At 55.2% G+C, this 27,861-nt stretch overlaps 2 protein-coding genes, 1 long non-coding RNA gene and 1 pseudogene across 7 annotated transcripts; 1 reads left to right on the forward strand and 3 right to left on the reverse strand.

Moving 5' to 3' along the window:
* Positions 1 to 4,214: 4,214 nt before the first annotated feature.
* AVPR2 (arginine vasopressin receptor 2) lies at positions 4,215 to 6,689 on the forward strand. 4 transcript variants are annotated; one of them, XM_037056905.1, is made up of 4 exons: positions 4,215 to 4,287; positions 4,787 to 4,840; positions 5,184 to 6,068; positions 6,327 to 6,689. In XM_037056905.1, exons 2-4 carry the CDS (start codon positions 4,816 to 4,818, stop codon positions 6,653 to 6,655), a joined length of 1,239 nt encoding a protein of 412 aa, XP_036912800.1. In that variant the 5' UTR covers positions 4,215 to 4,287; positions 4,787 to 4,815; the 3' UTR covers positions 6,656 to 6,689. The 4 variants fall into 4 exon arrangements, with proteins under 4 accessions (XP_036912800.1, XP_036912801.1, XP_036912803.1 ...); XM_037056906.1 differs by having other exon boundaries at positions 6,330 to 6,689; XM_037056908.1 differs by lacking the exon at positions 6,327 to 6,689 and having other exon boundaries at positions 5,184 to 6,088.
* Positions 6,690 to 6,909: 220 nt separating this feature from the next.
* On the reverse strand, positions 6,910 to 27,083 carry ARHGAP4 (Rho GTPase activating protein 4). 2 transcript variants are annotated; one of them, XM_037056937.1, is made up of 22 exons: positions 26,941 to 27,083; positions 22,031 to 22,235; positions 21,793 to 21,955; positions 21,503 to 21,565; positions 21,070 to 21,255; positions 20,314 to 20,442; positions 20,005 to 20,226; positions 12,795 to 12,896; positions 12,453 to 12,644; positions 12,278 to 12,362; positions 11,959 to 11,986; positions 11,592 to 11,694; positions 10,967 to 11,027; positions 10,804 to 10,881; positions 10,586 to 10,720; positions 10,374 to 10,479; positions 10,047 to 10,280; positions 9,879 to 9,952; positions 9,608 to 9,791; positions 9,319 to 9,411; positions 8,912 to 9,005; positions 6,910 to 7,725 (listed from the first exon to the last, which is right to left on the reverse strand). In XM_037056937.1, the coding sequence occupies exons 1-22, from the start codon at positions 27,005 to 27,007 to the stop codon at positions 7,492 to 7,494; spliced, it is 2,838 nt and encodes a 945-aa protein (XP_036912832.1). In that variant the 5' UTR covers positions 27,008 to 27,083; the 3' UTR covers positions 6,910 to 7,491. The 2 variants fall into 2 exon arrangements, with proteins under 2 accessions (XP_036912832.1, XP_036912831.1); XM_037056936.1 differs by having other exon boundaries at positions 9,873 to 9,952.
* Positions 15,053 to 15,158, reverse strand: LOC118994328 (uncharacterized; annotated as a pseudogene).
* Positions 19,389 to 19,990, reverse strand: LOC118994300 (uncharacterized). Its single transcript, XR_005068023.1, has 2 exons — positions 19,742 to 19,990; positions 19,389 to 19,522 (listed from the first exon to the last, which is right to left on the reverse strand). It is a non-coding gene; the product is annotated as an uncharacterized LOC118994300 (long non-coding RNA).
* Positions 27,084 to 27,861: the final 778 nt, after the last annotated feature.

Genomic DNA, 27,861 nt, shown 5'->3' on the forward strand with positions numbered 1-27,861 from the left:
ACGTTGAAAATAAAAAAAATCGTACAACTCAATAATTGAGAACACCTTAAAAATTTGACAGGCCCTGGCTGGGTTTAGCTGGGTTGTTTAGAGCATCAGCCCAATATGCCAAGGTTGTAGGTTTGACCTCTGGTCAGGGCACCAGAAGCAACCAATGAACATATCAATAAACGGAATTACAAATTGATCTCTCTCTCTCTCTCTCAAAACAATAAATTTTAAAAATGGCAAACGATTTGACTACATACTTCACCAATGAATATATACAAATGACAAATAAGTGTGTGAAAAGATTCTCACCATCATCAGTCATAAGGAAAACACAAAATAAAATACCAATAAGACACCACTCCCCAGCCCAGGAAAGTGGTGACCGCAGAGGCTTCTGGGCACTCTACCTCTCCCAGCCCACAGGACTCCTGATCCATCAGGTATCACTCTCCTCCCTCCCACAACTTGCAATTGGGCTTTGTCTAACTTTGAAAATTACTATTCACTTTACTTCAGATCAGTGGACACCCCGTCTTCCTGTTGTAGTTGGCCCACGCACGTCCCAGTGAATGCTTGCACATGCACATGTGCAGGCTTTCCCCACTCTGATTCCATCCTTCGACCCAAAGCTTTTTCACTCCATCCAAGCCTCTCCTAGGCGTTTGAATGACAGCCGGCTCTCCTCACGGTGCCGCTTGTGTATTACTTCAGTTGGTGTAAGTGCATTCATTCTTCTTGCTGCCACACAGGGTCCACCAAGTGTGATGAGCACCCCGTCGGGAGGAATGCCCAGCTGGGGCTCCTGTCTCCTTCCCAAGGCATGGCCTGTCAGCAGCTTTGCTTGTGTCCTTCCTTCCTTTGGGGCACCTCTCTCTCCTCCCAGCCTTATGAACCCAAGCTCTCCTGGTTTTTCATCACGTCTTCTCCACGTCCTTACCTGGCTCCTCTTCTTCTTTCTTCCCAAACATTTTTTAACGATCTAGGCAGGGCCTGAGAAATGCCTTTCCTCTCCATACCCACTACCTGGTGGCGTTAACCGTGTCCCCCATTTCTCTCCTGGGTGCTTTTTCTGGGCCTTGCCCTCAATCTTTTCACACAAAACCCTGTGTTCCTCCTGACAGGGTCCAGGTCCTTTCACCGCCACGCCCACAGCGCAAGGCCAGAAGAACTTGCTGTTTGTTGAGCAAAAGGTTCTGATTATAGCCAGCCAGTGAGACAGCAGAACAGGCAGATCTGAGATCCTGGCAGCTTTGATCTCCTGGCCTGGCAGCTGATGCCTGGGATAGTCAGTGCCCCTGCTTCCTGGGGGCCCCTGTCCTGTTCTGCTCAGACACCGGGCTGGTGGAGACAAAGGCCCACACCTCGACCACCCACAGAACTCTTTCTGCAAATGCCATCCTAGAGGGAGATGGTGGGAAGTGGGGCAGAAGGGCTGCCCTGGGGGGACTGAGGGCGTGAGAAGGGTGTCTGCTCAGTCCTGCCCAGGCCTGAGGCCCACTGAGGGTAACAGGTCAACCTCACGGCCAGGTCCTTCTCCGGCCTTCCACAACGAGTTTCCCAGTGCTACCTGGGGTGAGCATGGGCCGGTTAGGCCACCGCCTCAAATACCTCTCATGGATCCTGCCTTCTTTCTCCTCTCCAGGACCCCACCCATCTGCCTGTCTCCACACAGGTGCCCTGCTCTCAGTTCATGCTGGCCCAGGGACAGGACTTTCTGGGCAGCCCAGTGCCATCTCCGCTGACTCATGTGGCCCTGACATTGAATATTCCAGTACGTCTTTCTTCACATAAATTGCTGTCAAGCCCCGTCTTTCTTGTACCCCGTAGGGTGGCTGGGGCAGAGGCCTGCCTGGGGCCTCTCACCTCTGACCGGCTCTTTGCAACAGGCAGTTGGACTCAGCTGAGCCTGGCCTCTCACTTGGCACAGCGCCCATACAGCACCAGCACATGCACTGTGGGTTCCTGAGTCTTCTGGGCTCTCCCCAGAAGAACCAGACTCTCTGGCACACCCTCTGCCTTGGGAGGTCTCAGTTTCTCAGAGGTCCTGGCTGACGGGTCGGGGGGAGTGGTTCTTTGAACAGCTTCCCTTTATGTTCCGGCCTTGGAGTGGACACAATCCCCTCCCTTTGCTTCTTGGAGCCCAGAGAAAACCACAGGCGGGGGGGTGGGGGTGGCCTTCCCCAAGAATTTTCCCTAGACTCAACAACAGGAAACCAGGAGTGTGCAGAACAGAGATGGTCACAGGCCTAGCCTCATGGCTCAGGGGCCCCGCCCTGTGGCAGCTCTCCACTGGGACCTAGGCCTGCATGGCCTCTATCAACCCCAAGCAGAGAAACTCATAAGGAAATGATTGTCCAGGAAGGCTGGTACCACTTCCTGACCAGTACCCAGGAGCTTCCTTGCCCAGCCTCTACCACTGCCCTACATTAGTGCGAGCAGATGTTTTTGGAGGCTTATCACCTGCTGGCTCCAGGTCTTTGCCCATCCAATGACCACGGGTTGACCTTCAATTATTAGATTCCTAGGGTACAGAGGAGTAGGTTAAGGTGGAGAGAGCTGGGCATAGCCTGTGCAAGGTCGCACAGCTGGGGAATAGCAAAGCAGGGACATGTGCTCCTCTGTAGGCACCTCAGTTCCTGGTGTGGACCAGAGAGATCCCATATCTCCTGCAAGTCTGGGAGACTCTTGGGGACCGAGGCCACAGAGGTCACTCCAGGCCAGCACATGTGTGATGTTGGGGAGTCCAGTGTGTGTGGTGTGCGTGTGTGTGCACTGGGTACTGTCTGTGCACTGTGTGCTGCTGTATGTGTGGCTGCAGTGTGTAGAGTGGGGGGCTGCTGAGTGTATAAGACACCTGCCCTCACATCCCCTGCTGCCTGGTCAAAGGCTAGGAGGGGCTGGGGCACAGCCAGCCTCTCTGGCTAGGAAGAGGAAGCCTTGGACTTAGTTGTACTTGGGACTGGTCATTGTGGGGCTGTTTTCGGTCTCTAAACTTGCAGACCAACACAGAAGACAGACAAACAGGAAAAAAGAGCTGAACTCAGCCCACAGCCTGGCCTCTGGCAGCGTGCGGGCCACTGCCTTGCGCTGGGCTGCATCAGCCTAGGCTAAGGAGGTCAAGGCCTATGGCAAGGGCGGGCAGGGGGTGGGGGTGGTGGTGGTGGTGGAAAGAGGGCACCTGGGACCTGGGATGGGGAAACCAATGGGCTGGTGGTTGGAAAAAGTCCTGGAGTCTGAGAAGGGGAAGGGAGGCAAGAACAGTCACTGCCTACGGACCCTGGCAGGGAAGCTCCTACACAGGGCGAAGAAATGTCTGTCTATGATGCTGTGTGTTCGCCTTTGTGGGCATATGGCTGTTTGTGGGCATATGTGAGGGTGTGTGGGGGGTGGGGGAGAGGGAGAGAGAGAGGAAGAGGGAGGGAGAAAAGAGGGAGAGAGACAGGGAGGAGACAGGATTGAGGCGGGGAGAGGAAGAGCTGGAATATGCATGAGCGCAGGAGCTCAGAAGCCTCCTCTTCCTGGGACAGGTAGTTTCAGATGGGGGAGGAGAGAATGGGCAGAGGGTCCCCGGCTCCCACTGGGCCTTGGGGAGGAAACTGGATCTCACTGGGCACATTAAGACCTGGCTGGATCTCACCCCACCTCCTCCCTTCCTGTCCCTCATCTCCGGCCGGCAGGGCCTCATTGAGGAGGGGGAGGGGCCTCTGTGTGTTGGTGGGGATTCCTGGAGCCCTCACCCTTTCCTTACCCCTGCCCAGAGGACCAGAGGGAGCTTGGCTTGGGAAAGAGGAGTCAAGCTTTGCCACAAAAAAAAGGTGTATGATCCTGAGCCAGCCCCACCCATCTCTGGTCTCAGTTTCCCCACTTATAATGGAGACCCTGAACTAAGTGATCTCCCAAAACCCTGCCAGACCCCACATTCCAGTAAACCGGTCCCTTGCAGGGGGGGGGGGGGGGCAGTTCAGAGCACAGAAGAGGGAGGGTAGCTGGCCTCCAGGTCACAGCTGGGTCAAGATGAGGACCAGCCTCAATGCCCTCAGAAACGGAGTAGGGGAAAGGAGTCCTGGGAAAAGGCCCGGGAGTGGCTGGGGGCAGGAAGGGAAGCAGTCCTTCCCGGTGCCACAGGCAGGAGGCCAGGGGAGGTGCATGGGGAGGGGGGAGGAAGTCCCCTCCTGGGCAGGTCACTCCCAGAGGCTGGGTTGGGGCGGGGCAGGCGATGGAGAGCAGATCTGAGCTCCTGGGACACCTTCGAGCCTGCTGCTGCCCAGCTTCCCAGGAATCCAGGAGCCCAGCCAGGTAAGGGGCTGCCAGGGGTCCCGGAGGCACGCTGGCCCTCCCCGCCCGGTCCTCAGCCCTTCCATGTCCCGTCTCTTGACCTCTGTTAGGGCAGGAGGTTCTAGATGTTTCCCTTGGGTCTCGTGGAGCTGCTGAGCTGGGTCCTAGGCTCAGTCTGTCCATCTATTTAATTGCCCCTTTTTCTGTCTTCCTCTGCCTAGTCTTGGGAGGAGGCATAGCAAGGTCCCGAGATCCACGCCTGGCTCAATGGGGCCACACCTCACCAACCCTGATTGAGCTGAGGGGGTACACCCAGCTCTCGATCGCTAGAGCACACATGCGCACACACAGACCCCAGCCCGATCACTGATACACAGCTGCATGCACAGGCTGGAGCCCACCCCCCCATCCCCCCCGATACCACCCTGGCCCCTTTCTAAGGGCCTCTGTCCACAGACTCTGGGTAGCAGGGCGGGCCCTTTGGATGGAAGGTTGAGCTCGACACCCTGTTCTCCTCCAGGTATTCAGGACACCCGCCCCAGCCCCAACATGCTTGTGGCTTCCACCACCTCTGGTAAGGTTCTAGCCACTGGGTTCCTACCCCTCCCCCAGCTGGGATTAGCCAGGTGGGCCAAGTGGAGTTGTGGAGTTGGCTGGTGTGGGGTTGGAGGAAGCCAGGAAGCCCCTCCTTCAGACACCTCTTTCACCCTTCTCTCAAGGCTGCCCATGGGGGCTGGGGCTGCCCTTCCCTCCGTATCATGTGAGGTGGGGAGATGATGTGCGCTCTGCTGGTGGAAGGGAAGCAGAAGATCCAGGCCACTTGCTCTGCCTGTCTCGTTGGAACCTCCTTGGGTTCTCCCATCGCCCTGCACAGCACCCTCCCTAACTTGCCCTCTACCCCCCCAACCCTTGCCCAGCTCTTCTTCGACCCGTCTCTCCACCTCTCCCACTTGGCAACAGCAGCAAGGAGAAGCCTGTGGACACCCGGAACCAGCTGCTAGCCCAGGCGGAGGTGGCCCTGCTCTCCATAGTCTTTGTGGCTGTGGTCCTGAGCAATGGCTTGGTGTTGGGAGCCCTGGCGCGGCGGGGCCGTCATGGCCGCTGGGCACCTATGCACGTCTTCATCGGCCACTTGTGTCTGGCTGACCTGGCTGTGGCTCTGTTCCAAGTGCTGCCCCAGCTGGCCTGGGATGCCACCGACCGCTTCCAAGGGCCTGATGCCCTGTGCCGGACCATCAAGTACCTGCAGATGGTGGGCATGTATGCTTCCTCCTACATGATCCTGGCCATGACATTGGACCGCCACCGTGCCATTTGCCACCCCATGTTGGCACACCGCCATGGAGGTGGAGCTCACTGGAACCGGCCAGTGCTGGCAGCCTGGGCCTTCTCGCTCCTTTTCAGTCTGCCACAGCTGTTTATCTTTGCCCAGCGTGAGGTGGGAGCTGGCAGCGGGGTCTTTGACTGCTGGGGTCACTTTGTGGAACCCTGGGGCCTTCGTGCCTATGTCACCTGGATTGCCCTAATGGTGTTTGTAGCACCTGCCCTGGGCATCGCTGCCTGTCAGGTGCTCATCTTCCGGGAGATTCATGCCAGCCTGGTTCTGGGACCAGCAGAAGGGGCTGGGAGGCGCCCAGGAGGGTCCCGGACAGGCAGTTCCACCGAGAGAGCCCCTGTGTCAGCAGCTGTGGCCAAGACCGTGAGGATGACGCTGGTGATTGTAATTGTCTACGTGTTATGCTGGGCACCCTTCTTCCTTGTACATCTGTGGGCAGCGTGGGACCCGGAGGCACCTCTAGAAGGTGGGTGTGGCCGTGGCTAGAGTTATGGGGAGGGCTGGGGCTTGGATGCATATGCAACTCTACCCACCCCCCCCCCCACACACATACATCTAGCTGTGGGATCACTAACCGCTAGCAGCCACGTGGGGTCGCACCCCTGCCTGGGCATCCTCAGCCCCAACCCCTCTCCTCCACCTACACAGGCCCGCCCTTCGTGCTGCTCATGCTGCTGGGCAGCCTCAACAGCTGTACCAACCCCTGGATCTACGCCTCCTTCAGCAGCAGTGTCTCTTCAGAGCTGCGCAGCCTGCTCTGCTGCACTTGGCGGCGCACCCCACCCAGCCTGGGGCCCCAAGAGGAGTCCTGTGCCACCGCCAGCTCCTTCCTGGCCAAGGACACTTCCTCCTGAGAAGCCAGGGGGCGCCTTCCTTCCAGAGGCTACACAGAGCTCAGCTGCCTGCCAGGGGGTTGGTCCTAGCGTTCAGAGAGGGGAGGGCCAACTGGGAATTGGCTCCAGATATGAGGGCCCCGGGGAGGTCAGCTCCTTGGCACTAGGTACGAGGAGGGCCTGCAGCAGCACGGTGTGTGGCCCCTGGCTTTTGCCCTAGGCAGTGCCTGCCCCCAGATAGAGGTGGGGGGTGGGGGGAGCCCAGAAGGAAGGAAAGAGGGCGAGGCCAGGGGAGCTTCCTTTCTTCATGTGTCTGCCCTCTGCGTCCCTTCTCACTCTCTCCCTAATAATAAAAGTGTTAGCTCATTTTCCACCCAGTGTGTTTCCTTGGATCAGGCTAACAGTGGGTGTGAAGGTGGCATGGAAAGACTTTCTCAGAACCCCCCCACATACACACAGCACCACAGGCACATGTGTGACTCTGGAACCCATGATGCAAGTGAACGAGCCTTCAAATGTACAAGTCCCCAACCCACACGGCCCTACACCAGGTCTCCCCTGCCGCCTGCAGAGGCTGTTCCAGCTGCTCAACCTTCCCCCTTTGGTGAGCACCTTGGCATCAGGCCTCAAACGGTAGGAGTGCCAGGGGGTTGGCCCCGCACCCACCTGCCTAATCCACCAACACAAGGGGACGGGCTCATGTGGGGGAGTCAGTCTTTATGAATGGCCGCCAAGCCCTGCCTGTCCTCAGCTGAAGCACAGACGGGCATGCTCACCTGAGCAAGGGCACACACCACCCAACGGCCCTCACAGAAAGGCCAGGGAGGGGCTTGCCCCCAGCCTCCCTCTTTGGCTGCCTCCTAAAAGGACCTAAGCCAGGGCTGGGGCAGACAGGGGTTTGCTCGGCCAGCCATGTCCTTCTCTCTGCAAAGGATGAGGAGTAAGGTGTTCAGTACTTGCTGGACAGAGCAGGGAGAAGCAAAGGGCCCAGGAAGGGTGAAGAGTCTTGACGGTGATTTCCTATGGTGGGGGGCCTACCGAGGAGCCAGCAGCACCTCACTGTGGCTTGAAGGGCGAGTCCAGGCCCTGGGGGTGGGACGCTGAGGGTGAGGCCGGGGTCCCAGGGCTGCGGGAGAAGCCTTTGTGCTTGCCGAAGCGGCCGCAGCCTGGAAGCCTTGGGCTGCGGGGCCCGGGGCCGGGAGAACTTGTCGATGCTGGCCCAAGGCCCTGGCGGACAGCAGCTTTGCCCAAGAGCTCCTTAAACACCGAGTCCATGGTCTGTGCCACAGCCTGGTGGAGAGAAGGAGGGCCTCTGGTAGGAGCGTCCCCCCAACCCCCCACCGCCCGGCCACTCCCCCTCCCCCCCACGCCCGGTCAGTGTGATGACAACTAACCCGGGCATGAGACCCTCCTACCCTCTGGTGCCCGAGCCTCCACCAGAACTCCCCACTCCAAAAACAAAGTCCTTTGCTACCAACCTGTCACTGGGCCCTTCCTCTCTATGCGCCCGCAGTTACTGTCCCTCCTCCCTTGCCCAGTTTACCTCTTGCCACTTTTGGTGTGACTCTCACAACCTCCTTTGGGGACAGCAACCTTCAACCCAGCCGTGACATGCGGGAGCCTCATGGCTACTCTCCCCCTGGCCCAGACCTCTCACATGACCTCGGGGCCACCAGCATGCAGGACCTCCCAGGTCAGCAGCCACCTGCGCCTCGCCTGGCCCTGCCTGCCGCCTGCCTCCCGCCTCCCCTGGAATGTCTCCCCCTGGAATGTCTCGGCTGCGCTGCCTCAATCCTACCACCTACTGGTCCAACTCAGCCCCATCCCTGGGCTCCCAGGCCTGGCCACTGGGCTACATCTAGGACACAGTGTGCCCTCCAGTTTTCTCCATGATCACAAACTGTCCCTAGGGCCTCTGTCTGGGCCGGGAGCAGCGAGCACCCATCAGGGGGGTCGACACGGACTCATCAGACAGAGCCGGGACTGGGTCTCCCCAGGCTGGCACCTTGCTGGGGCTGCACACAGCACCTACTCTCTCCTCCCAACAGCCGCTGTGCTGCCCAGCTCTCCAGCCAGCCACCCCCTCCAGCCTCTTTCCATCTGTCCTTCTCATCCTCTTTGGCCCACCAAGCTCCTGCCATGCCACCATCTGTCACCTAACCTTGTTCCAGATTCCAGCCTTAAAGCCTGCCCAATAGCCCGTCGCCCATGCCACTGACCACTTCCCACTCAACCAACCATAAAGCCCAAACGCATGAGCCTTCATGTCACCCTGTCCCCTGCCTCTGGGCCTGTCCTTTCCCTTAAACTTATATCCTTGCTGACCTGTCATTTTTTGGGTTAGCCTCCGGCAGCCTGTCTGAGGCCAGGAGGGGCAGACTCAGCCCTTAGGAAGGAAGAATCTGACTCATAAGGGGAGACAGAGACCCCCAGGAAACACGCTCCCATCTGCCGCTCAGCCAGGGCCCGCACTCACCTTATCCATCTCCACTAGTCGCTCGGGGGAGGTTGGGACCGCGAAGTGCCGTCTGTGCCCAGAAAGGCCCCCAGGTGAGGTGCATGGCTCTGGCCTGCAGGGCACAGACAGTGAGCCTGGCAGGGGCCCTGGGAAGTCCCTGCACTGAACTGGCAGTGGCTCCTCCCATTTCAGGGTGTGCCCAAGGGAAAAAGACAGGGGGCTGACCCAGAGGGTCCATCCTATCGTCCACTGACATCCCTTACTAAGTGGGCCCCTCTCTGTGTGCCTGAAACCTGGCCCCAGCCCCCTCCAGCCTGTTCATTGCTTGGCACAGGGTTGGCACCCCCCAACAGTGTCCAGGTGGGAGTAGGCAAGTGAGGCCATGAGAACGGGTCTTCCTGCTGGGCTGGATACCCCCCGCTCACCGATGGACAAACTCCATGGCCAGGAGGCCCTCTGGACTGCTCACCAGCTCCCCTGCAGCCTGCAGCCCCTGGCCCACTGACGGCTTCTCTGCTCTGTGGTCAGAAAGACGGCCTGTTTAGGGTGCTGGGCGGGGGGGAGGCAGGCTTTGTGTGCCCGTGCCAGCCAGAAGGAGTCAGAAAGGCACACGGAAAGCTTCCAGATGCTAGGACTTGGGGTGGCGGAAGGGCCGAGACCTGGGTTGAAGAAAAGCTGTGGAGAGCCTCCCGGAAGCATGTGGCATTCACTTACCCCCCAGGCAACGTGATGTACTTGTGGGGAATGAGTCCCCGGGTGCCAGCGCACTCGCCCCACCACCAGTCGCCGGAGGCCCGCTCATGCAGCCGTAGCACATCCCCACGCTGGAAGCTCAGCTCCTTGGCTGTGCGGCCCGTGTAGGCAAAGCAGGCCACGGCCTCCACAACGCCCTCCAGGACTGGGAAGAGGAGAGGGTCTCAGTGGGAGGGTGAAGTGGGCATCCAGGGTGGGGACAGGGTGGGATCCTTCTTCTCCAGACCCTCACCATCTTCCTGGGCCAGGGTCCCAGCTTCCAGCTCTGGCTCGTTCTCCCCTGCTAGGCCTTCCACCTGGGTGTCCCTGAAGTCCAGAGCAGAGGGAGGAAGATGGGTGGTTGGTGGGGCTCCCCTTGGCTGGACGCCCCGCCCCACTCCGGGCAGCACAAAGAGCATACCCCAGGCAGCTGGCAGAAGGTGGCGCCATGCACTTCTCGTAGACAGGGCCTGGCAGCAGGGTCAGGGACGGGAAAACCCGAGCAGGCTGCACAATGAGCGTCTGCACCAGCTGGTTCACCCGGGTCTGCAAGGCTACAGGGTCCTGCCCAGCGGGCACGGGCAGCAGCGTCGGCCCGAAGCATACGGCCAGGTTGTACGGGTCCATCATATTCTCATCACTATACTGGGCCAGGCTGGGGACACATGCAAGTCACAAGCAGGAACTCCCTGCCCAGTGTCCCCGGCACCCCCACATCAGCCGCTCCTGCCTCCTGAGAAGCACTCACTGGTTGAGGAAGGTGAAGAGGTAACGCAGGACCACCAGCACCGGTCCCGGCAGCTGTGCCAGAAGGCGGCTCACAAGCTCCACCCGCTCCTCCATGGCCTCCAGCTCTGTGGCCAAGGCCACCACCCCAAAGAGGAAAAAAGCCCACGAATGTGGACACAGCCACTGGGGATCGGCCCCTCCCACCCAGCGAACCTCAGGCCCCCGCCTCACCAACAGAAGCCAGAAGCTCTGTGAACAGGTCCGAGGAGAAGAGTGGGGGATCCAGGCTCCGAAAGTAGAGCTTCAGCACTCCTGCCACCGAGTCCAGGTCATGGGCTGTGCAGCCTTCCACCAGTGGGTCCTCCCCTGAGGACAACACAGGGCACAAGAAGGCCGATCATACCCATTCTAGTTAACCCCCACCGCCGCCCTACCCTGCCTGTCCCCACCTCTCTCGAAAGCCTCGCGTATCTCGGAAATCCGGGGCTGAGCACCCGACACTCGGAAGATGCCCTCATGCTGTAGGCCTGCAGGAGGACAAAGAGCCAGTGGGCGCTGAGCCCTCTCCCCACACCCTCTACATGGGTGCCAGGTACTGGGTGCCAGGCTTACCGTTGAGGTTAATGAAGCGGATACAGCTCTCCACCACCAGGGGCACGGGCTGGCCTGAGCTCTGGGGACAGAAAGGGTGTTCACTTCTCTCTGGACACAGCAAGTCCCACCTCGTCACTTGCTTGCTTTTATTTTCTCCTAACAATGCATTATGGTTGTTGGCAACGAGGGCCGGTACGTGGCTTGCAAGATCCACTCCCAGGTTTCTGATGTCCCCGGTGCCGGTTTAGGCAGGGCATTACGCTTTACTCGCTAGCTATTTAGTGTTGGCATGTGCAAATGGCATCCGATTCTGTATGTTGACTTCAAATCAAGTAGCATTGCAAAACTCAAATTGGTTCTTTGAAATAGTCTGTCAACTCTTTTGAATGTTTACATGCATAATCACATCATGACAAAAAATAGATGCTGCCCGAGGCTTTGGCGGGGAGATGCCTGTTTCTAGTTCAGGACGTTCCCTTCGATCAGTGGAGGCCTGGCAGAGGCCCCCCCAGGAAAGGCGGTTGGCAATGGAGGACACTGGGGTCACAGGCAGCCAGGCTGCAGAGGCGGCCCAGGGCTCAAGACAGACGAGAATGCAGGGGGAGGGCCTGCATTTCGTTGGAGCGGAGGGCAAAGCAAGTACCTGGATAAACTTCTCCATGTCTCCCCCGAAGAGCTTCTGGTTATACTGGGAGCTGGGGCGGGTGTGGCGGCTCTTCTGGAATTTTCTCTGTGTGTACTGGGCCCTGTAATGAACAGAAGCTGGCTCTGAGGGTTGTGGGCATGGGGAATAGCATGCTCCACCCCCCCCAGCCCAACCAGGGCCCCCCAAACAGGGCCCTGGAGTTTGAGAGTTATTTCAGAACCCACTGGGTGAAGTGGAAAATGGAGGCTACAGAGGAATGGGCAGCAGAGCCAGGCCCCAAGGAGAAGGGAGTGGTGACATCACAGCTTGACCCTTGCAGAACCCCAGCTCCTCAAAACAAGCCAGCCCCTCATGAAGAACTCACCACGACACCTCCCGCTCCTCCTTGTCACCTGGGGAACAGAAAACATTGGTGTGCCTCTTGGGCCAGGAGGCCCTCAATGCACCACAGGGAGAAACGTGTGGTCTAAAGGCCAAGGCTGCTTAGTGGGGCCAAGGGCACAGTAGAGGCCAGGATCTTTGCTGGGTTATTTCTGTCCCACCAGCGAACCTCCTTTCTGGTCAGAGGGCAGTATGAGCTGGGTGGGGTTCCAAGGCAGGAGAGCCAAGGGTGGGCGCTGCTCCTGGCTCCTGGCCCCTGGGGCGGAGTGGAAGGGGCCAAGGGGCCCAGAACTGGGGCCTACCTTGCTGAATGGCCTCCTGCAGTTTCTCATGCTTGGCCTGCAGCTTGGCAAGGATGCTCCGTCCACTCAGATATTCCTGTAGCTTCTGGGAAGTGCCCCCCAAAGCCCAAAGTTTTAGCCTCAGCTTTGGGCACCCCCTGTACCCCACCCCTGCCCCCAGCCCAGCCCTCCCCACCGTGATGTAGAAGGTCTCAGTCTCCTGCTGCTGGCCCCGCCTCCGACCAGCCTGCCGAGCACCTGGGTCCGAGTTGGTGGACTTGAGGGACTCCGTGGAGGGACTGGCCTGGAAAGAGTCGACCACTTCCCCATCTTCCAGTGCCATCACCTCCAGTAGGGCCTGCAGTGTAGCCTTCAGCGTCTTGTTCACCTGGGGAGAAGGCAGGAAGTTCAGGGCAGGAAAAACTGGGGACAGGCAAGGGACAAGAAGTCCAACTCTAAAGAAAAGGGGAGGGGTGGCCATGGACACCTGACTCGGTCTCCAAATCTCTGCCCCCATGACAGGCCAAGCCCCTCATACCTCCTCTGTCTCTATTGTCTGTCGGTCTAGGCGGCTCTGGATATTCTGGGCTCTGGGTAGAATCTCGTCCCGCAGCTCCACCTCGACTCGGATCTCAGCCACCTACGAAGGGCAGCGTCCGAGGAACTGAGGGCTCAGACGTGGGAGCGGGAGTGGGGCTGGGCGGCAGACACCAGGGTTTCTGGGGGCACGAGGGAACCGAGTGCAGTTCCACTGCCTGATGTACAGGACCACCAGGCCTCGAGGCTTCATACACCTGGTCCTGGAGAATGGCAAGGGCACTGCCCCAAGGGAGAGGAGTATAACCACGCACACCCAGGCTTGTGCACAGATGCACAAGCAGAAACCTCATAACAGCCCCAGGGTGACAGCAGCCCAAGCAGCCAGCAGCGGATGAATGGAAAAGCAAGTGTGCTGCATCCACACAATGGAATACTATTCAGCCACAAAAATGAATGAAGTCCTGCCTGCGCATGCTACAACGTAGGCGACCTTTGAAGACATTCCCTTGAGTGAAAGAAGCCAGACACAAAAGGCCATATGTGGTATGAGTCTGTTTACGCAAAATGTCCAGAAGGAGCAGACAGACCTATAGAGACATATACCAGGGGCTGGGCGAGGGGACAGCAGTGACTACTTAATTATTCGTTTTAATGGTCTGGAAGGCTGGAATCTGAGTCAGAAGATAGAAGGCTTGGCCACACCTCGCCTGGGAAGAGCAGAGGGCAGAAAAATGGTTTACTCTAACCAGACAGAAATACATTCCCATTAGCGGCGTGCAGGGTGGGAGAAGAAAGCTTTAGGAAGAGAAGAATTCCTGTCTTGAGCACGTAAACACCCAGAAAACTCTGACATCAAATTCAAATTCAGAGTGAGAGCTTCACCTAACCGCAACAGGCTAAACACACCCTGTTCTCTGCTCCTCCAAGCTCCACCATAAAGGGGTACATGAAGGTAGAACTCACGGGGACACGGGGAAGAGGGGAGGAGACGACAGCACAGAAGAGATGTCAATAGACTTGTGGAAGATGGAGACTGCAGTATCTGACTCAACAAAGCTCAGACACCAGACAGTCAAAACAGCTGCGGAACCCAGAAAAGCTCAGAAGGTGGAGGCAGTGGGTGCCTCCTAGGTGCAGGGGACTAGCTACAAGTCTATCTAGGAAATGATAGCATGGTTCCTCAAAACATCACACACAGACTTGTCACATGATCTGGCAATTGCTCTTTGGAGTATCTACCCAAAAGAACTGGAAGCAGGTTCTAGAGAAATATTTGTGTACTTCTGCTCATAGCAGAGGTATTTATAGTAGTCAAAAGATGGAAGCAGCCCTAGCCGAGTAGCTCAGCTGGTTAGAATATCCTCCCAATATGCCAAGGTTGCAGGTTCGATCCCTGGTAAGGACACATACAAGAATCAACCAATGAGCCCTGGCTGGTGGAGCTCACTGGATTGAACACGGGCCTGCAAACTGAAGAATCGTGGTTCGATTCCCAGTCAGGGCACATGCCTGGGTTGCAGGCTAGTCCCCAGCAGGAGATCCACAAGAGGCAACCATACATTGATATTTCTCTCCTTCTCTCCTCCCCTTCCCCTCTAAAGATAAATAAATAAAGTATTTTAAAAAAAAGAATCAACCAATGAATGCATAAGTAAGTGGAACAATAAATCTCTATCTCCCCACTCCCTTCTTCTCTCACTTTAAAATGAACAAATAAAAAAAAATTAAAGGTGAAAGCAACCCAAGTGTCCACCGATAGAGGAATAGATAAGGTCTCTCCATGCAACCATGCAACAGAATGTTATTCAACCTGAAAAAAGGAACAAAATTCTGATACATGTTTCAACATGGATGAACCCTGAAGATATTATGCCCAGTGAAATAAACCAGCCACACAAATAGTGTAAGATTCCACTCGTATGAGATCCCTGGAGTAGTCAAATTCAGAGACAGAAAACAGGCTGGTTCGTGCTAGGGTTGGGGGAGGAGAAATGCCGGGATTTAGTGTCTATGGGAACAGTTGCAGTTTGGGAAGATGAAAAGCTCTGGAGATGGATGGTGGTTGTGGTTAATGTGCTTAATGTCACTGAACTGTACGCTTAAAAATGGTAAATCTGTGCCTTGGCTGGTGCGGCTCAGTAAATTGAGCACCAGCCTGTGAACCAAAGGATCGCTGGTTCCATTCCCAGTCAGGGCACATGCCTGGGTCGTGGGCCAGTTCCCCAGTTGTGGGCACGTGAGAAGCAATCACACATTGATGGTTTTCTCCCTCTCTTTCTAAAGATATTAGAAATATCTAAAAATATTAAACTGATAAGAACAGATACTATGCTTGATCTTAGCCAAAAGGCCGAGAAGCAATTCCCTCTGTCTAAAAATAAATAAATAAAATCTTTTAAAAAATTCATAGTTTAAAAAAAAGGTCAATATTTTTTTAAAGATTTTTATTTATTTATTTTAGAGAGAGGGGAAGGGAGGGAGAGAGAGAGGGAGAGAAACATCAATGTGGGGTTGCCTCTTGTACACCCCCTACTAGGGACCTGGCCCGCACCCCAGGCATGTGCCCTGACTGGGAATCAAACCAGTGACCCTTTGGTTTACAGGCCAGCACTCAATCCTCTGAGCCACACAAGCCAGGGTGGTAAGTAAATCTTGATTTTAAAAAGAGAGTCTTTCTATACCGTAGGAAGAACTGACATTAGAAGGATCACCCCCTCAAATGAACAAAATTAACAGAAAGCTAGAGATTTACTCTTTGGAAAGGATAAACTGGAGGAATTCTGGACTTAAGGACACTAGTCGCAGCTGAAGAAGGAGACGAAACTCCCCACAGATGAGAAAGAGTGTAGCAGCCGCTGCCATCTGGAGCAGTCCCAGCTGGGTCTTGCTGCTGTGCCACCGAACATAAGGAACGTCAGAGACAATCAGTATCAGACAAGGCCCCTTTGTGACCATGATGGCTGAAGACTAAAACAAGACCACCTTGTAATCATGCCTGGGCACAGACAAACACAAACACATTGGCCAAGCCACAAAGATAAGTAAACCTGCCCCCGTTCCAGCTCATGAATGACTGCTGCTTCCTCATCAATGACAGCTTTACTCTCCCTTAAACCCTTACCCTGCTTTCTAGATAAGATTTATTAAGACATCCTAAGAGCCCTGAAACACCAATCCAGAAGAACCTATGCACCCCAATATTCATAGCAGCACAATTTACAACAGCCAAGTGTTGGAAGCAACCTAGGTGCCCAGCAGTAAATGAATGGATCCAAAAACTATGGTACATTTACACAATGGAGTTTTATGCTGCAGAAAGAAAGAAGGAGCTCCTACCCTTTGCAACAACATGGATGGAACTGGAAAGCATCATGCTAAGCGAAATAAGCTAGGTGGTAAAAGACAAATACCACATGATCTCACCTTGAACAGGAACCTAATCAACAAAACAAACAAACAAACAAACAAAATATGGTCAAAGACACTGAAATTGAGAACAGGCTGACAGTGACCAGAGGGGAGAGGGAGGGAATTTCAGGGGAAAAGAGGAAGGGTTTGCAGGAACAAGTATAAAGGACACACGGACAATAACAAGCGGAGGTGGAAACGGGAGAGAGGTGGGGAGGGCCAGGAGGGTGGGCTGGGATGGGGGTAAAAGACACAAAACTGTACATGAACAACAATTAAAGTAAAATGAAAACAGACAAACAAACAACAACAAAAAAGACACACAGTCAGAGTTACCCTTGCTTCCTGACAGCATCCAAGCCAGAGTCAATCCTCTCCCCAATTCCCACCCCGATTGTAGCCCACGTCGTGGAGTTTTTCCTGAGACTCGCTTCCCTGGTTCCCCAAGGTGTGGATCTTACTCGCAGCAACGATCTGGGTTCCTGCCCAGCCACCCTGTGGGAAACAGCACTGTTGACCTGCTCAGCTCACACACACCATGTATCCAATTCCCTCTCTGTGCTGCCTCTTAATTATGAACTGATGGCCAAACTAGCCATTTAAGGAAAAGTCTAAACTGGAAGACATAGATCAAAGCAAGTTTTTAAACAATACTACAAGAGAACCCGGCCAGGTAGTTCAATTGGTTATAGTGCCATCCCGATAGGTCAGCGTTGCGGGTTCAGTCTCTCGTCAGGGCACATACAAAAATCAACCAAGGAGCCCTGGCTGGTGTGGCTCAGTGGACTGAGGGCCAGTCTGCAAACCAAAGGGTTGCTGGGTTGATTACTAGTCAGGGCACACGCCTGGGTTGTGGGCCAGGTCCCCAGCAGGGGCCCTGTGAGAGGTAACCACGCATTGATGTTTCTCTCCCTCTCTTTCTCCCTCCCTTCCTCTATCTCCAAAAATAAATAAATAAAATTTTGTTTAAAAAAATCAGCCAAGGAATGCATAAATGCACAAGCCAGTGTGTCTGTCTGTCTGTCTCTCTCCTCCCTCCTTCCCTCCTTCAAGTCAATTTTTAAAAACATACTGCAAGAAAACAGAGAAAATGCAAGGAACAGAGAAAATATCAAGAAAGCAAAAATAAACATTTCAGAAAGATTTGAGAAAACATTGTATTTGTGAAACAATAACAAAGGGTTATAACAGGAATTTAGAAAACAAAGAAGAACTCTTAGAAACAAAAAGTATAAAAGCAAATTTCAAAAAATTTCAGCAAGGGGCTGGTAGAGGTAGTTGAAGAAACCTTTAAGAAATCAGAATTAAAAGGCATAGAAATGGGAAATAGGAAAGAGAGAAGAGAAGGAAGTTAGAGAATTAACCCATGAGGTCCAACATTTAATTACAAGGGATCTTTTTTATTATACATTCAATTACCGTTGACATTTAATATTATTTTGTTAGTTTCAGGTGTACAGCATAGTAGTTAGACAATTATATAATTTATGAAGGGATCCCCCCGATAATTCAAGTGCCCATCTGGCACCATGCATAGTTATTATAACATTTACTGGCTATGTTCCCTGTGCTGTACTTTCATCCCCGTGACTATTTTGTAACAACCAACTTGTACCTCTTAATCCCCTCACCTTTCTCACCCAGCCCCCAAACCCCTCCCCCCTGGCAGTCATTAGTATGTTCTCTGTGTTTCTGAGTCTGTTTCTGTTTTGTTTGTTCATTTACTTTGTTCTTTAGATTCCATATGTAAGTGAAATCATATTTATCTTTCTTTTTAAAATTTTATTTATTTATTTTTAGAAAGGGGAAAGGGAGGAAGAACGGAAGAGGAACATCAATGTGTGGTTGCCTCTTGCATGGCCTCCACTGTGGACCCGGCCCACAGCCCAGGCATGTGCCCTGATCGGGAATCGAACTGGTTACCCTTCTATTGGCATCCCACGCTCAATCTACTGAGCTACACCAGCCAGGTGTAGCCAGGGCCTGTAGCCAGGGCCATATTTGTCTTTCTTGGTCTGACTTATTTCACTTGGCATAATACCCTCTAGTTCCATCCATAATTATAAGAATTGTTTTTTTTTTAATTTATTTATGTATTTATTTTTAGAGAGGGGAAGGGAGGGAGAAAGAGAGGAGGAGAAACATCAGTGCGTGGTTGCCTCTCACATGCCACCTCTCGGGGACCTGGCCTGCAACCCAGGCATGTGCCCTAGACTAGGACTCAAACCCTCAACCCCTTGGTTCACAGACTGGCACTTAGTCCACTGAGCCACACCAGCCAGGGCCATAATTATAAGAATTCTTAAAAGAAAAGACAATTAAAGGGAGAAAATTATCAAAGAAACAATACAAGCAAAAACCTAAGGACACAACTTTCCAGACTGACAGGACCCACTGTTTGCTCAGCATCATGAAGGAGAGTCCCCAAAGCATAGCATCCTAAAATTTTACAACGAAAGGAAAAGAGACTCTCCTGCCAGCTTCATGGAGAACAATTATGCACCACGTACAAAAACTCAGAAATGAAATAGCATTGGACTTCTCCCCTATAATACTGAAAGGAAACTGATTTTCTACCTTGAACTCTATATCCGGCTAAACTACTAATCACTTTCAAGGAAAGAATACAGGCATTTTCAGATCTGTTCCAGAGCAGAGCTCTAAAAAAAAAAAAAAGAGGAAGTGCGTTGATTGCCTGATGTGGAGGCAGGGCCATGAGCAGTACTACGGGGTGGTCGGGTGGTGGGCGGGGGGGGGGGGGGGGGGGNGGGGGGGGGGGGGGGGGGGGGGGGGGGGGGGGGGGGGGGGGGGGGGGGTCCTGAGCCCGGACCCTCCACAGAAGGAAGCTGGTAGAACCTAAGGGGAGCTGAAAAGCAGCCTGCAGCCTGCTGCATGATTTGAATACACAGAGGGAAGCTCCAGAGTCAGCAGCTAGAAGACTGGGAAGTGGGTGTTTCTGGCCAGTGGGAATGGGAACAGACAGGGTGAGTCGGAGAATAACGATGTGCCATTGTAAGCCTTCAGTCACCTCTAAGTTTTTAAACCATTACTTTGGTCAAAATACAGATAAAATAATGAAAAGCTCCATGTCATCCTAGCCCATGACATCCTAGCCCGTGCACAGTGCCCATTAGGATAAACGGGTAAAGGGGGGTGGGGGGAAGCTCAGAGCCAAGTAAAAAGATGCCTTATTACATTTTACTGTTTGTATGGTTTCTTTGCCTCTAAGTTTGTGTTATGAAGTATCCGAAACATACAGAACAATCGGAAGAAGGGTACGTGAACAGCTATATGCCCACCTGCCACCTACTGTCAACACTGACATTTTTTAAAAAGATTTTATTAATTTATCTTAGAGGGAAAGGGAAGGAGAGAGAGAGAGAAATATCAGTGTATGGTTGCCTCTCGTGCATCCCCTGCCAGGAACTGGGAACTGGCCTGCAACCCAGGCATGTGCCCTAACTGGGAATCGAACCGCGATCGTGTGGTTCGCAGGCCCGCGCTCAATCCACCGAGCTACACCAGCCAGGGCAACACTGACATTTTTGCTGTGTTTGCCTTGTGGGGGGGTGTTCATTCCCTGGATGAACTGCAATGACCTACAGGAGTCTGTTTGCTTCAAATGTGAGTGGGAGACCTCATTTGCCTCAGAGCCATTGACTGAGGGTCTGAGAAATAAGCTGCACTCAGGAGTTTTGACTCCTTAGCAAAGAATTCACTGACTTACCTAATGGGCAGACAACACAAAGCCCTTGGCATCAATTCTGGGGGCATTAAGGGGCAGGGGCAGCGACCCTCACCTCATCACCTTCGTGGGGCTGGTAGTCAAAACGCAGCGGGGGACAGAAGGCAACTGCATGCACCTCCAGCACCTTGGCCTTGTCCCCTGGAGGATCTAGGGCCTCCACGGCCTCTTCCAGGCTGCCCAGGCCCTGCATTTGGGAGGCTTGGGTGCGGCTCTCAGCAGCTGTGTAACTCCGGAGCACCTGCCCCAGGGCCAAGTGGAACCCGGTGTCACAGCACTGAGGAGAAAGCAAGGACACAGCTTGGATAAGCCTCGGTGCACTGGACGCCGCCCCCGTCACCCCGCCTGTCCACCCAGCACTCACGTCCATGAGGTCCAAGACATCATGCAAGTAGTAGTTGCTGACGGCAGCGTTGACACTGGCCAGGCTGAGCAAATACTCATTGCGCGCCTTCGTGCACTTGAGTTTGTGCTCCAAGAACTTGGCCTGACGCTGCTCAAGATCACACAAGTACACCAGGGTCATCGACTTGGTCAGACCTCACAGTCTCCCCGCTGTCCTCTCTGTATGGACAGCTACACCTGAAGTCCCACAGGCCCCTCAAACAGTGTGGCCAGAAGTCCCAAAGCACTCACCCAGCCCGCCCTGCTGTGCCCACAACCCTCCTGTCTCAGCTCCTCCCAGCTCGGCACCTCCACATCCTGGTATTTCTGCCGCCCTCAGCCTCTTCATCCTCTCTTCAGGGCCCACTTCAAATGCTCTTTATCCCTGTATAGCACCCGATCACCCATTCTACATTTCTTCTTGGCCCTGAAACTTCATAGCACTGTATGAGGCAAGGAGGGTGGGTAGAAAGGCCCCCAGGGGAGATAGTCACTGTCCTCCTGACCTCTCTGTGCACCACTCTATCATGGGGAGCCTTCCAGAGCCAGCAGGGCTGAGCAGGCCCAGGCCCAGTCCCTCCCCTCGCAGCTCTGCCAGAGGCCCAGGTCCTCTGCAGACCTGCCTTGCCCTTCCATGCACCACTTTCCCACAGGCCCTGGCACAGGCCAGGGACTCACAGGGACAAAGGCCGGGAACTATAGCTTTCACACACAGACCAACGTCCTCTAAGCCCACCTTCTCCACCAGCCGTGATCCCTTCTTGACGGAGGTCTTGCGGAGGGGCCCTGCTTCGGTGCTGGTAGCGGCTGGGGCAGCAGCAGCACTCCGGACAGCCCGCTTCTCCTCCTGCCTCTCAGCTTCTCGGAGCTTGGCCTCGGCACTCATGCTCTCTGTGTGGTATACCTGGTACGTCTTCTTGGCCTGCAGAGAGGCCCAAGACCAGGCAGCCCCGCTGTAGGCCAAGGCCACAGCCAACCCTCCCCCTCCTCCTGGTACTCAGACCTGAGAGTTAGGCAATCCCATGTGAGCACCCAGCCCCCCAGCCCCGTGCTCAGGGCGGGGAGAAAGGCAGGTCTGTCCTGGACACCCAATCCTCCTTGAGCCTGGCTTGGCGAGATGCGATGTGAGAGCCTCGCTCTGACTGGGGTGGACCCTGCCCCATCCTCACCGTCTGAAGCTCTGACACCACCTCCAGGAGCTCCTCCTGCAGCTGCTGCTCCAGATCCTTACTCTGGGGAAGAGGGGATGTGTGACCAAATCACGACCTCAATGCAGCACACACTGTTTGCAGTCACCTCAGCTTGGCACTCAAGGCTACACCTACCTCCCTGCCACCTGATATCCATCTGGCTTCCTCTGCCCTCCCAGCCCTGACACCTCTGGACTGAGTACCCACAGACTGCCCTGGATACATCCTGAGGCCATCCACACCTCCTATACCCAGGGTGAGGGCCTTACCTTCTTGACTATGCGCCCCACATCTTCCGCAATGTGACTCAGGCGCTGGGCCAGGGGCCCCGCCAGCACCTCACTAAGGGCTGCGCTGTCCCGGCTCTGCTGCCTCGTCTGCTGCAGCAACACAGCCCAGCAGTGCAAGGACGACAGGAGGGATGGCTCCTTTCTGGGGGCAGAGGGGCACTCAGACTGGGAGCAGGACTTGGGCCCTGCTGCAACTATCTTGCCAACAAGAACCTACCGGAAGCTTTGGTGCTCCCGGCTGCTCCCCAGGCGTCCTCCTCTGCTGGAGAAGCGCTCGGCCAGCTTTTCCAGGCCTCGGGAGTACTCCAGCTCCACCTCCGCCCGGCGCCGCATGAACTCAGCCAGCTCCTGCAGCAGCTCCCGCCGCAGCTCGCCCTGCAGCTCCAGGCAGCGCAATTGCTCACTCAGCTGCCAGCGCATCTCTGTGGGGAACCATGGCTCAAGCCTGGGCAGGAGGCCATCCTGTCCACCCTGAGAGGGTGAGGGCTGGGGCTAAGGAGGAAGAAGGAGTCTGACTCCCAGGGAGAGGTTATCGGTTCAACTGTCCAGCTGAGCTCAGAACAGCTCTGAGGAAAGGGGCTTCTGGGCTGAGGCTAAAGGGAACCAGCCAGGCCCAAGTAGTTGAAGAGAGATGGGAAGGCTGTTTCAGGGTGAGAGGAGAGCTGCGCAGAGAGGCCTGTGGGTGAGGCGTGTGGCAGACCCAGGAGGGGTGGAACCAGTTGTGATGGTGAGAACATACAGCTGCCCTAGCAGGCGCCTTTCGCTTAGGCTGCCCATAATTCCCCGGTTCCAGGAAAGCCCCTGAATTGCTTCCCCTGCCACTTCCTGCCCCTCAGGTATCCGGGACTCCAGGCAGAGCAGCCTCCCTGCAAACACAGACGCGTGGGGACAAGGCAGTCGCGGGGCTCTGCCAAACCTGCAGTGGACTCGCGACAAAGGCGGGGGCCCATACTGAAGGCCGGTGGCCGGGGAGCGCTGATCATATCTGACAAGTGAAGGGAGTGAGGAAACAGGCCTGGTTTTGGTCCCCAGTTCCCACTCCTGATCATAACCCCGCAAGGGCACCCCCGAGCCCCCCCTCCCAGAAGACAGAGCCACACCCAGGGCCCCCACACTTATGGCTTTTGACACTTTATCATTGGCTTGATTGGGCAACGCTGCTTTCCCCACATAGGCCTAAAACAAAGAACTGCCTGAATGACAAGCTTAAGCAACGTCTGCAAACACACTTTTACCAGCCGTGGCGTGCCAGGGTGGGCACTGGGGCTCCTGGGTAAATAAGTCACTGTGGGGCCCTGGCCAGGTAGCTCAGTTGATTAAAGCATTGACCCTGATATGCCAGGGCTGTGGGTTGGATCCCCAGTATTTGGGGCATGTACAGGGATCAACCAGTGAATGCATGAACAAATGGAACAACCAATCGGTGGTTTTCTCTCTCCCTCTAAAAAATAATTAAGTAAATAAATAGCCCTGGCTGGTGTAGCTCAGTGGATTGAGTGCCAGCCTGAGAACCAAAGGATCGCGGTTCGAGTCCCAGTCAGGGCACATGCCTGGGTTGCAGTTCCCAGCAAGGGACACACAAGAGGCAACCATACAATGATATTTTTCTCCCTCTTTCCTTCCCTTCCCCTCTAAAGATAAATAAATTAAATTAAGTTAAAAAAAAACAATTAAGTAGCCCTGGCTGGTGTAGCTCAGTGGATTGAGCACAGGCTTGCAAACCACATGATCACGGTTCGATTCCCAGTCAGGGCACATGCCTGGGTTGCAGGCCAGTTCCCCGCAGGAGCCAGTTCCCAGCAGGGGATGCACAAGAAGCAACCATACATTGATGTTTCTCTTCCTCTCTCCTTCCCTTCCCCTCTAAAGGTAGATAAATAAAATATTTAAAAAAAAAAACCAATTAAGTAAATAAATAAAATAAGTCACCATCTTGGCTCTGACAAGCAGGTTGCCCACTTATGAATCTCTGTCACGTGTCTAGGGAGGGGCATTAACCAATTTCTTTATCCAGCAGAATGCTGATTGCATGCTAGACACAGAGCTACAGCGGCAAAGAGGGTTGACCGAGGGCCTGCCCTTGCACAACTGAGATGGGACTGGGGGCACACACAGCAGTGAACAGATCAGAGCAGGGGGATGGGGAAGGGTTATTTTAGGGGAGGGTGGTCAGGAACAAGTGACACTGGGGAAGAACTGAAGGACGTGATGGAGGTACTGTGGGGACACCTTGGGGGAGAGTGTTCAGGCCAAGGGACAATGAAGGTGGTTGAAGCCAGTGTGGCTGGGGTCAGCTGCGCCAGGGAAAGCGAGGGAGTGAGAGAGGCCAGTGGGGGCCAAATGCACAGGGACCCGGGTCCAGGTGACGCCTGGCCGAAGCCCAGGGAGGGGGCAGCCACAGCTCCCCGGGGCTGCCATGGGGAGCCCAGGAGGAGGCCAGGTGACAGAGGGAAGCGCCCAGCTGGGTTGGCAGCTACTGCACCAGTCCAGGCAAAAGACAGTAAAGGTTCAGACCAGGGAGCCAGCCCAGAAGGATGTGTCAAGTGGCAGGACCTGGGTGGCTGTTTGAGAGGACTCCACTGTGAACAGCTCAGTACCAGTGCCATTTGGATTTCTGGGCTGCCTGTGACTTCTCAGGGGTTATGGAGTGTGGAGTAGCCTCAGTGGGTTCTGCCCACTGGGCATCCCCATCTCCGACTCTGATCTCCCTTTGCAGAACACCCCCTTTCTATTCTCAGCCCCTGGGTCCCTCTCCCTGATCCCAGTTGTTCCAGAAGTTGCTGCATGCATAACCAGTCCCTTGGCACCTCCATCCCTATCCACCACTGGCTCCATGACGGGGCCAGGGGCCACAGTCCCCACACTTTCATTAGAATTACTGAACAGGTGCTCGTTTCCCACTGAGGGGTCAAACTACATAAGCAGAAGCCTGGGGCACAGGAAGGCAGGGGGCGGGGGCTTCCGGAGAGTGAAACCAATGCAGACCAGGGCAGAGCCAAGCAGTGTCCTTCTATTATCTGAGGCCAGGCTCCAGTGGCTGACTCTCACCTCCACGGGCCAGGTGGAGCAGGTTCTTGCAATCAGGAGGGTCTTCATGGAATCACGATAACATTTTGTGAAGACAAGTATATTTCATTTCATTCCAAGAAATGTCTGAGACCTCCCCGCTCACCACACCTTCCTCTGGCACCCGCCCCACCTTTCCAGGGCAGCAACAGCTCCCTGGGGACAACTGAACAGTGCTGAATGGACCAGCCTGCCAAATTGTTTCATTTATTCTTCAGGGCAGCCACACCTTGGTCAGGATCCAAGACACGCGCACTGGCTGGTGTCAAGTAGGAGATTTGGGAGGTAGTGCTTCAGGCTGTGTCTTGCCCACCTCCCAGATCCCAGTTCAGATGCACTCACCAGACAACCACCCCCTGACCTCTCCCCAACCTAGGGCTGGCCCTCTTCCCACCCCCTTTCTTGACCACCAGCTTTCTCTTTATAGTGGTTAGCACCGTAATGGAAACTGTGTGATGCCTTATTTACCAGATGTGTCTGAGCTCTAGGAGGGACAGGACTGGTTCTCTTTTGCTCAGCACTGTATCACCAGGGCCTGGGGCAAAGGAGATGCATACAAAACATCTGTCACAGGGAAGGATGGAGTCCGCTATGCTTGGGCCCCACCAGCACTTCCTGTGAGCAAGGCCCAGGTCTCACTTCTGCTGACAAGCAAAGCAGAAGAGAAGACGGCCTCCCAACCACGACTATGCTGACCTTTCATAATTCAGGGTGTCAAGCCAATGATCCTGTTTTCTAGCATGGTAGGAAGTTTCTTTCGGCGCCGGCGGGCGGGGTGGGGGGGGGGAGCAGGGAACAGAAGCCAAAATCTTTGGAGGGGGCCACGGTAGGCAAGCAACATCTTAAAGACAGCCTTCCTCAAATTCTCAATTTTTCGGTGTGAATTAACTGAACCATATTTGGTGGCTGAAGAGTTTCCAAAGTCCTTCAGCCTCATGACATTTGGGGGGCAGCAGGATGGGAGTCATTGTCTCCTGAGAAATGACGAAGGTGAGGCTTGGAGAGCTGGCTCACCCCACACCATTGCCTCGGGCTGGCTCCAGGCTGGCAGACCGATTCTCTCACACGGGGAGGACTCAGGCATGCTTTGGTGTAAAAGGCTTGCACTGGTAATTACATTGGAACCTGCATCCCTGGGTTGGAAGGACCTTTAAGGGTCATTTCATTCTGCCTCCTAGGAGCCACGGCGCTCTATGACCATGAGCAAGTAAGTCACTGCTCCTCGTTCCTCGGAGCTTCAGTGTCTTCCATCAGCAAACAGAGCGACTGAGAATGACGCAAAAGGCACTGGGAAACTTTCAGGCCCCCAACTGCTGGCGCTTGGATGCTACCTCCTTCCCTTTGTAACAGTCACCACGCCCTAAATAAAACTCCCAAATAAAACCACAGGAGTTGCCGACAAAGAATTTGCAAAGCTGATTTGCATGCGATTTGTACAGAGTGTTTATCAGCACCCAAAGAGGTCTACTATTCAGAAAGCTGCAAAGCTGGCCTCCTTGAATCTCTCAGGCCAAGGCTCACTGTGCCAGATTCACCCAGAGACCACCGCCTTCGGCTCTGAGCCCCTACAACGCCCAACGGAGGGCAAAGGGACTGGGCTACAGGAACCGAAGTGGTTTAAGGACAAAGCCATCCACCTAGGTACCTAGACTCCCTTACCTGGCCCCCCTCAGCAAAGTCAAGGTGTTTGATTTCATTCTGGCTAGAATGCCACTTTCAGGGGGGGGTCACCTTGGTGTACCCAAAGGCCCCCTTCTCTCCTCAGGCTTCTTGGGTGAGGTGCAAAGAGAACCAATTAGGGCAGTGAGACCAAAGGAAGGGAGTGACGGAGGGATAAAGGAGGGAGGGAAGGGGGAAAGCAAGGGAGAACAGCAGGGCGGTTGAGGCCAAAGGGGTGCAAAGAAGCGGGCAGGGGGCTCCGGCTGCTCCTCCATCACCCAACCCCCATCGCTAGAGGATGATAGGGGGGCCTGGGACTGTGGCAGCGGCACTTTTTGGGCTCCCCCATAGCCTTGGGGTCTCAGCAGGGAACCGGACCAGAAGAGCAGAGAGCACTCTCACCTTTTACTTGCGTCTCATACTCGGCCTGCGGCCCCCGCTCCCGGCGCAGCTTCCCGTGCGTGGCCATGGAAGCCCCGCAGCGGCGCCGTCGAGCCCCGCTGCTCCCACGCAGCAGCCGTTAGTGGGCCGGGCACTGGGACCTAGAGTTCCGAAGCCAGCACCCTGCACCGGCCCCGCCCCTCTCCGCCCCCAGAGAGACCCAGGGGGCGGGGCACCGATACTTTGTACTGCCCTCAAGGGCCTTCTGTGGTTCTATGGGACTCCCACCAAGCTGGGTCCTTGCCTTCCCTCCGACTGGGCGCTGGGCCATACCTGCACTGCCTTGTGCCCAAAGCTCTCCTGCTAAGCAGCCTGGGCCAGTGTGAGAACCCCAAGGTGTTCAGCAAGCTGGCACCCTCTGGCTGCTGTCCCTCTACCTCTAGAAGGCTATCTGGCCACCACTGCTAGACAGTACCCTTCACAGCATGGCCATTGGCCTTCAATGCCAGTGGGTGGGGATATCATAGCTGCTCCAGGCCCTGAACTCCCCTTAGCCACCAGCTTCCCCCAGATCCTCAGGACATTGAACTGGGCCCCCCTTCTCAAGTCACAGCCCTGAGAGATTCCCAGTGTCCAGTGGGAAAGAAGGTCAGCACCAGAGAACAGACCCTCAGCAGCTGTTCCCTTCAGACCCCCACGTGAGGGGCAGAACAGTGTTCAGCTAAGGTTCCCCTTCTTCACCCCATAGGGAGGAACAAGCCTCGTTTCCCCATAGGTGGTTACCACTTCCTGCTGCCGGAAGAGACTTCTGTCTCCTTTCCCCTGCAGCTTGCACCTGTTTTGTCCTAGGCCTGGGGGTGGGGACACAGCTTTCCAACTACCCAAGTCAAGGGCCTCCCTTAGCCAGGGGTACTGTTGTTTCCCTCTCTACCAACTCACAGC

The sequence above is a fragment of the Sturnira hondurensis genome, unplaced genomic scaffold, assembly GCF_014824575.4.
Source record: "Sturnira hondurensis isolate 20B ecotype Veracruz unplaced genomic scaffold, ASM1482457v3 Scaffold0009229, whole genome shotgun sequence".
Classification (NCBI taxonomy): Eukaryota; Metazoa; Chordata; class Mammalia; order Chiroptera; family Phyllostomidae; genus Sturnira; species Sturnira hondurensis.

What these genes read in the sequence shown, in the direction of transcription:
- AVPR2 (XM_037056905.1), top strand. Translation starts at nt 4,816, where the DNA reads ATGCTTGTGGCTTCCACCACCTCTG. An exon ending in TGTGGCTTCCACCACCTCTG is followed by an intron (nt 4,841 to 5,183) that starts GTAAGGTTCTAG and finishes ACCCTTGCCCAG; the next exon opens with CTCTTCTTCGACCCGTCTCT. An exon ending in CCCGGAGGCACCTCTAGAAG is followed by an intron (nt 6,069 to 6,326) that starts GTGGGTGTGGCC and finishes CGCCTCCTTCAG; the next exon opens with CAGCAGTGTCTCTTCAGAGC.
- ARHGAP4 (XM_037056936.1), bottom strand. Translation starts at nt 27,007, where the DNA reads ATGGCCACGCACGGGAAGCTGCGCCGGGAGCGGGGGCCGCAGGCCGAG. An exon ending in AGACAATAGAGACAGAGGAG is followed by an intron (nt 12,645 to 12,794) that starts GTATGAGGGGCT and finishes CCTTCTCCCCAG; the next exon opens with GTGAACAAGACGCTGAAGGC. An exon ending in CTCTTCACCTTCCTCAACCA is followed by an intron (nt 10,281 to 10,373) that starts GTGAGTGCTTCT and finishes ATGTGTCCCCAG; the next exon opens with CCTGGCCCAGTATAGTGATG.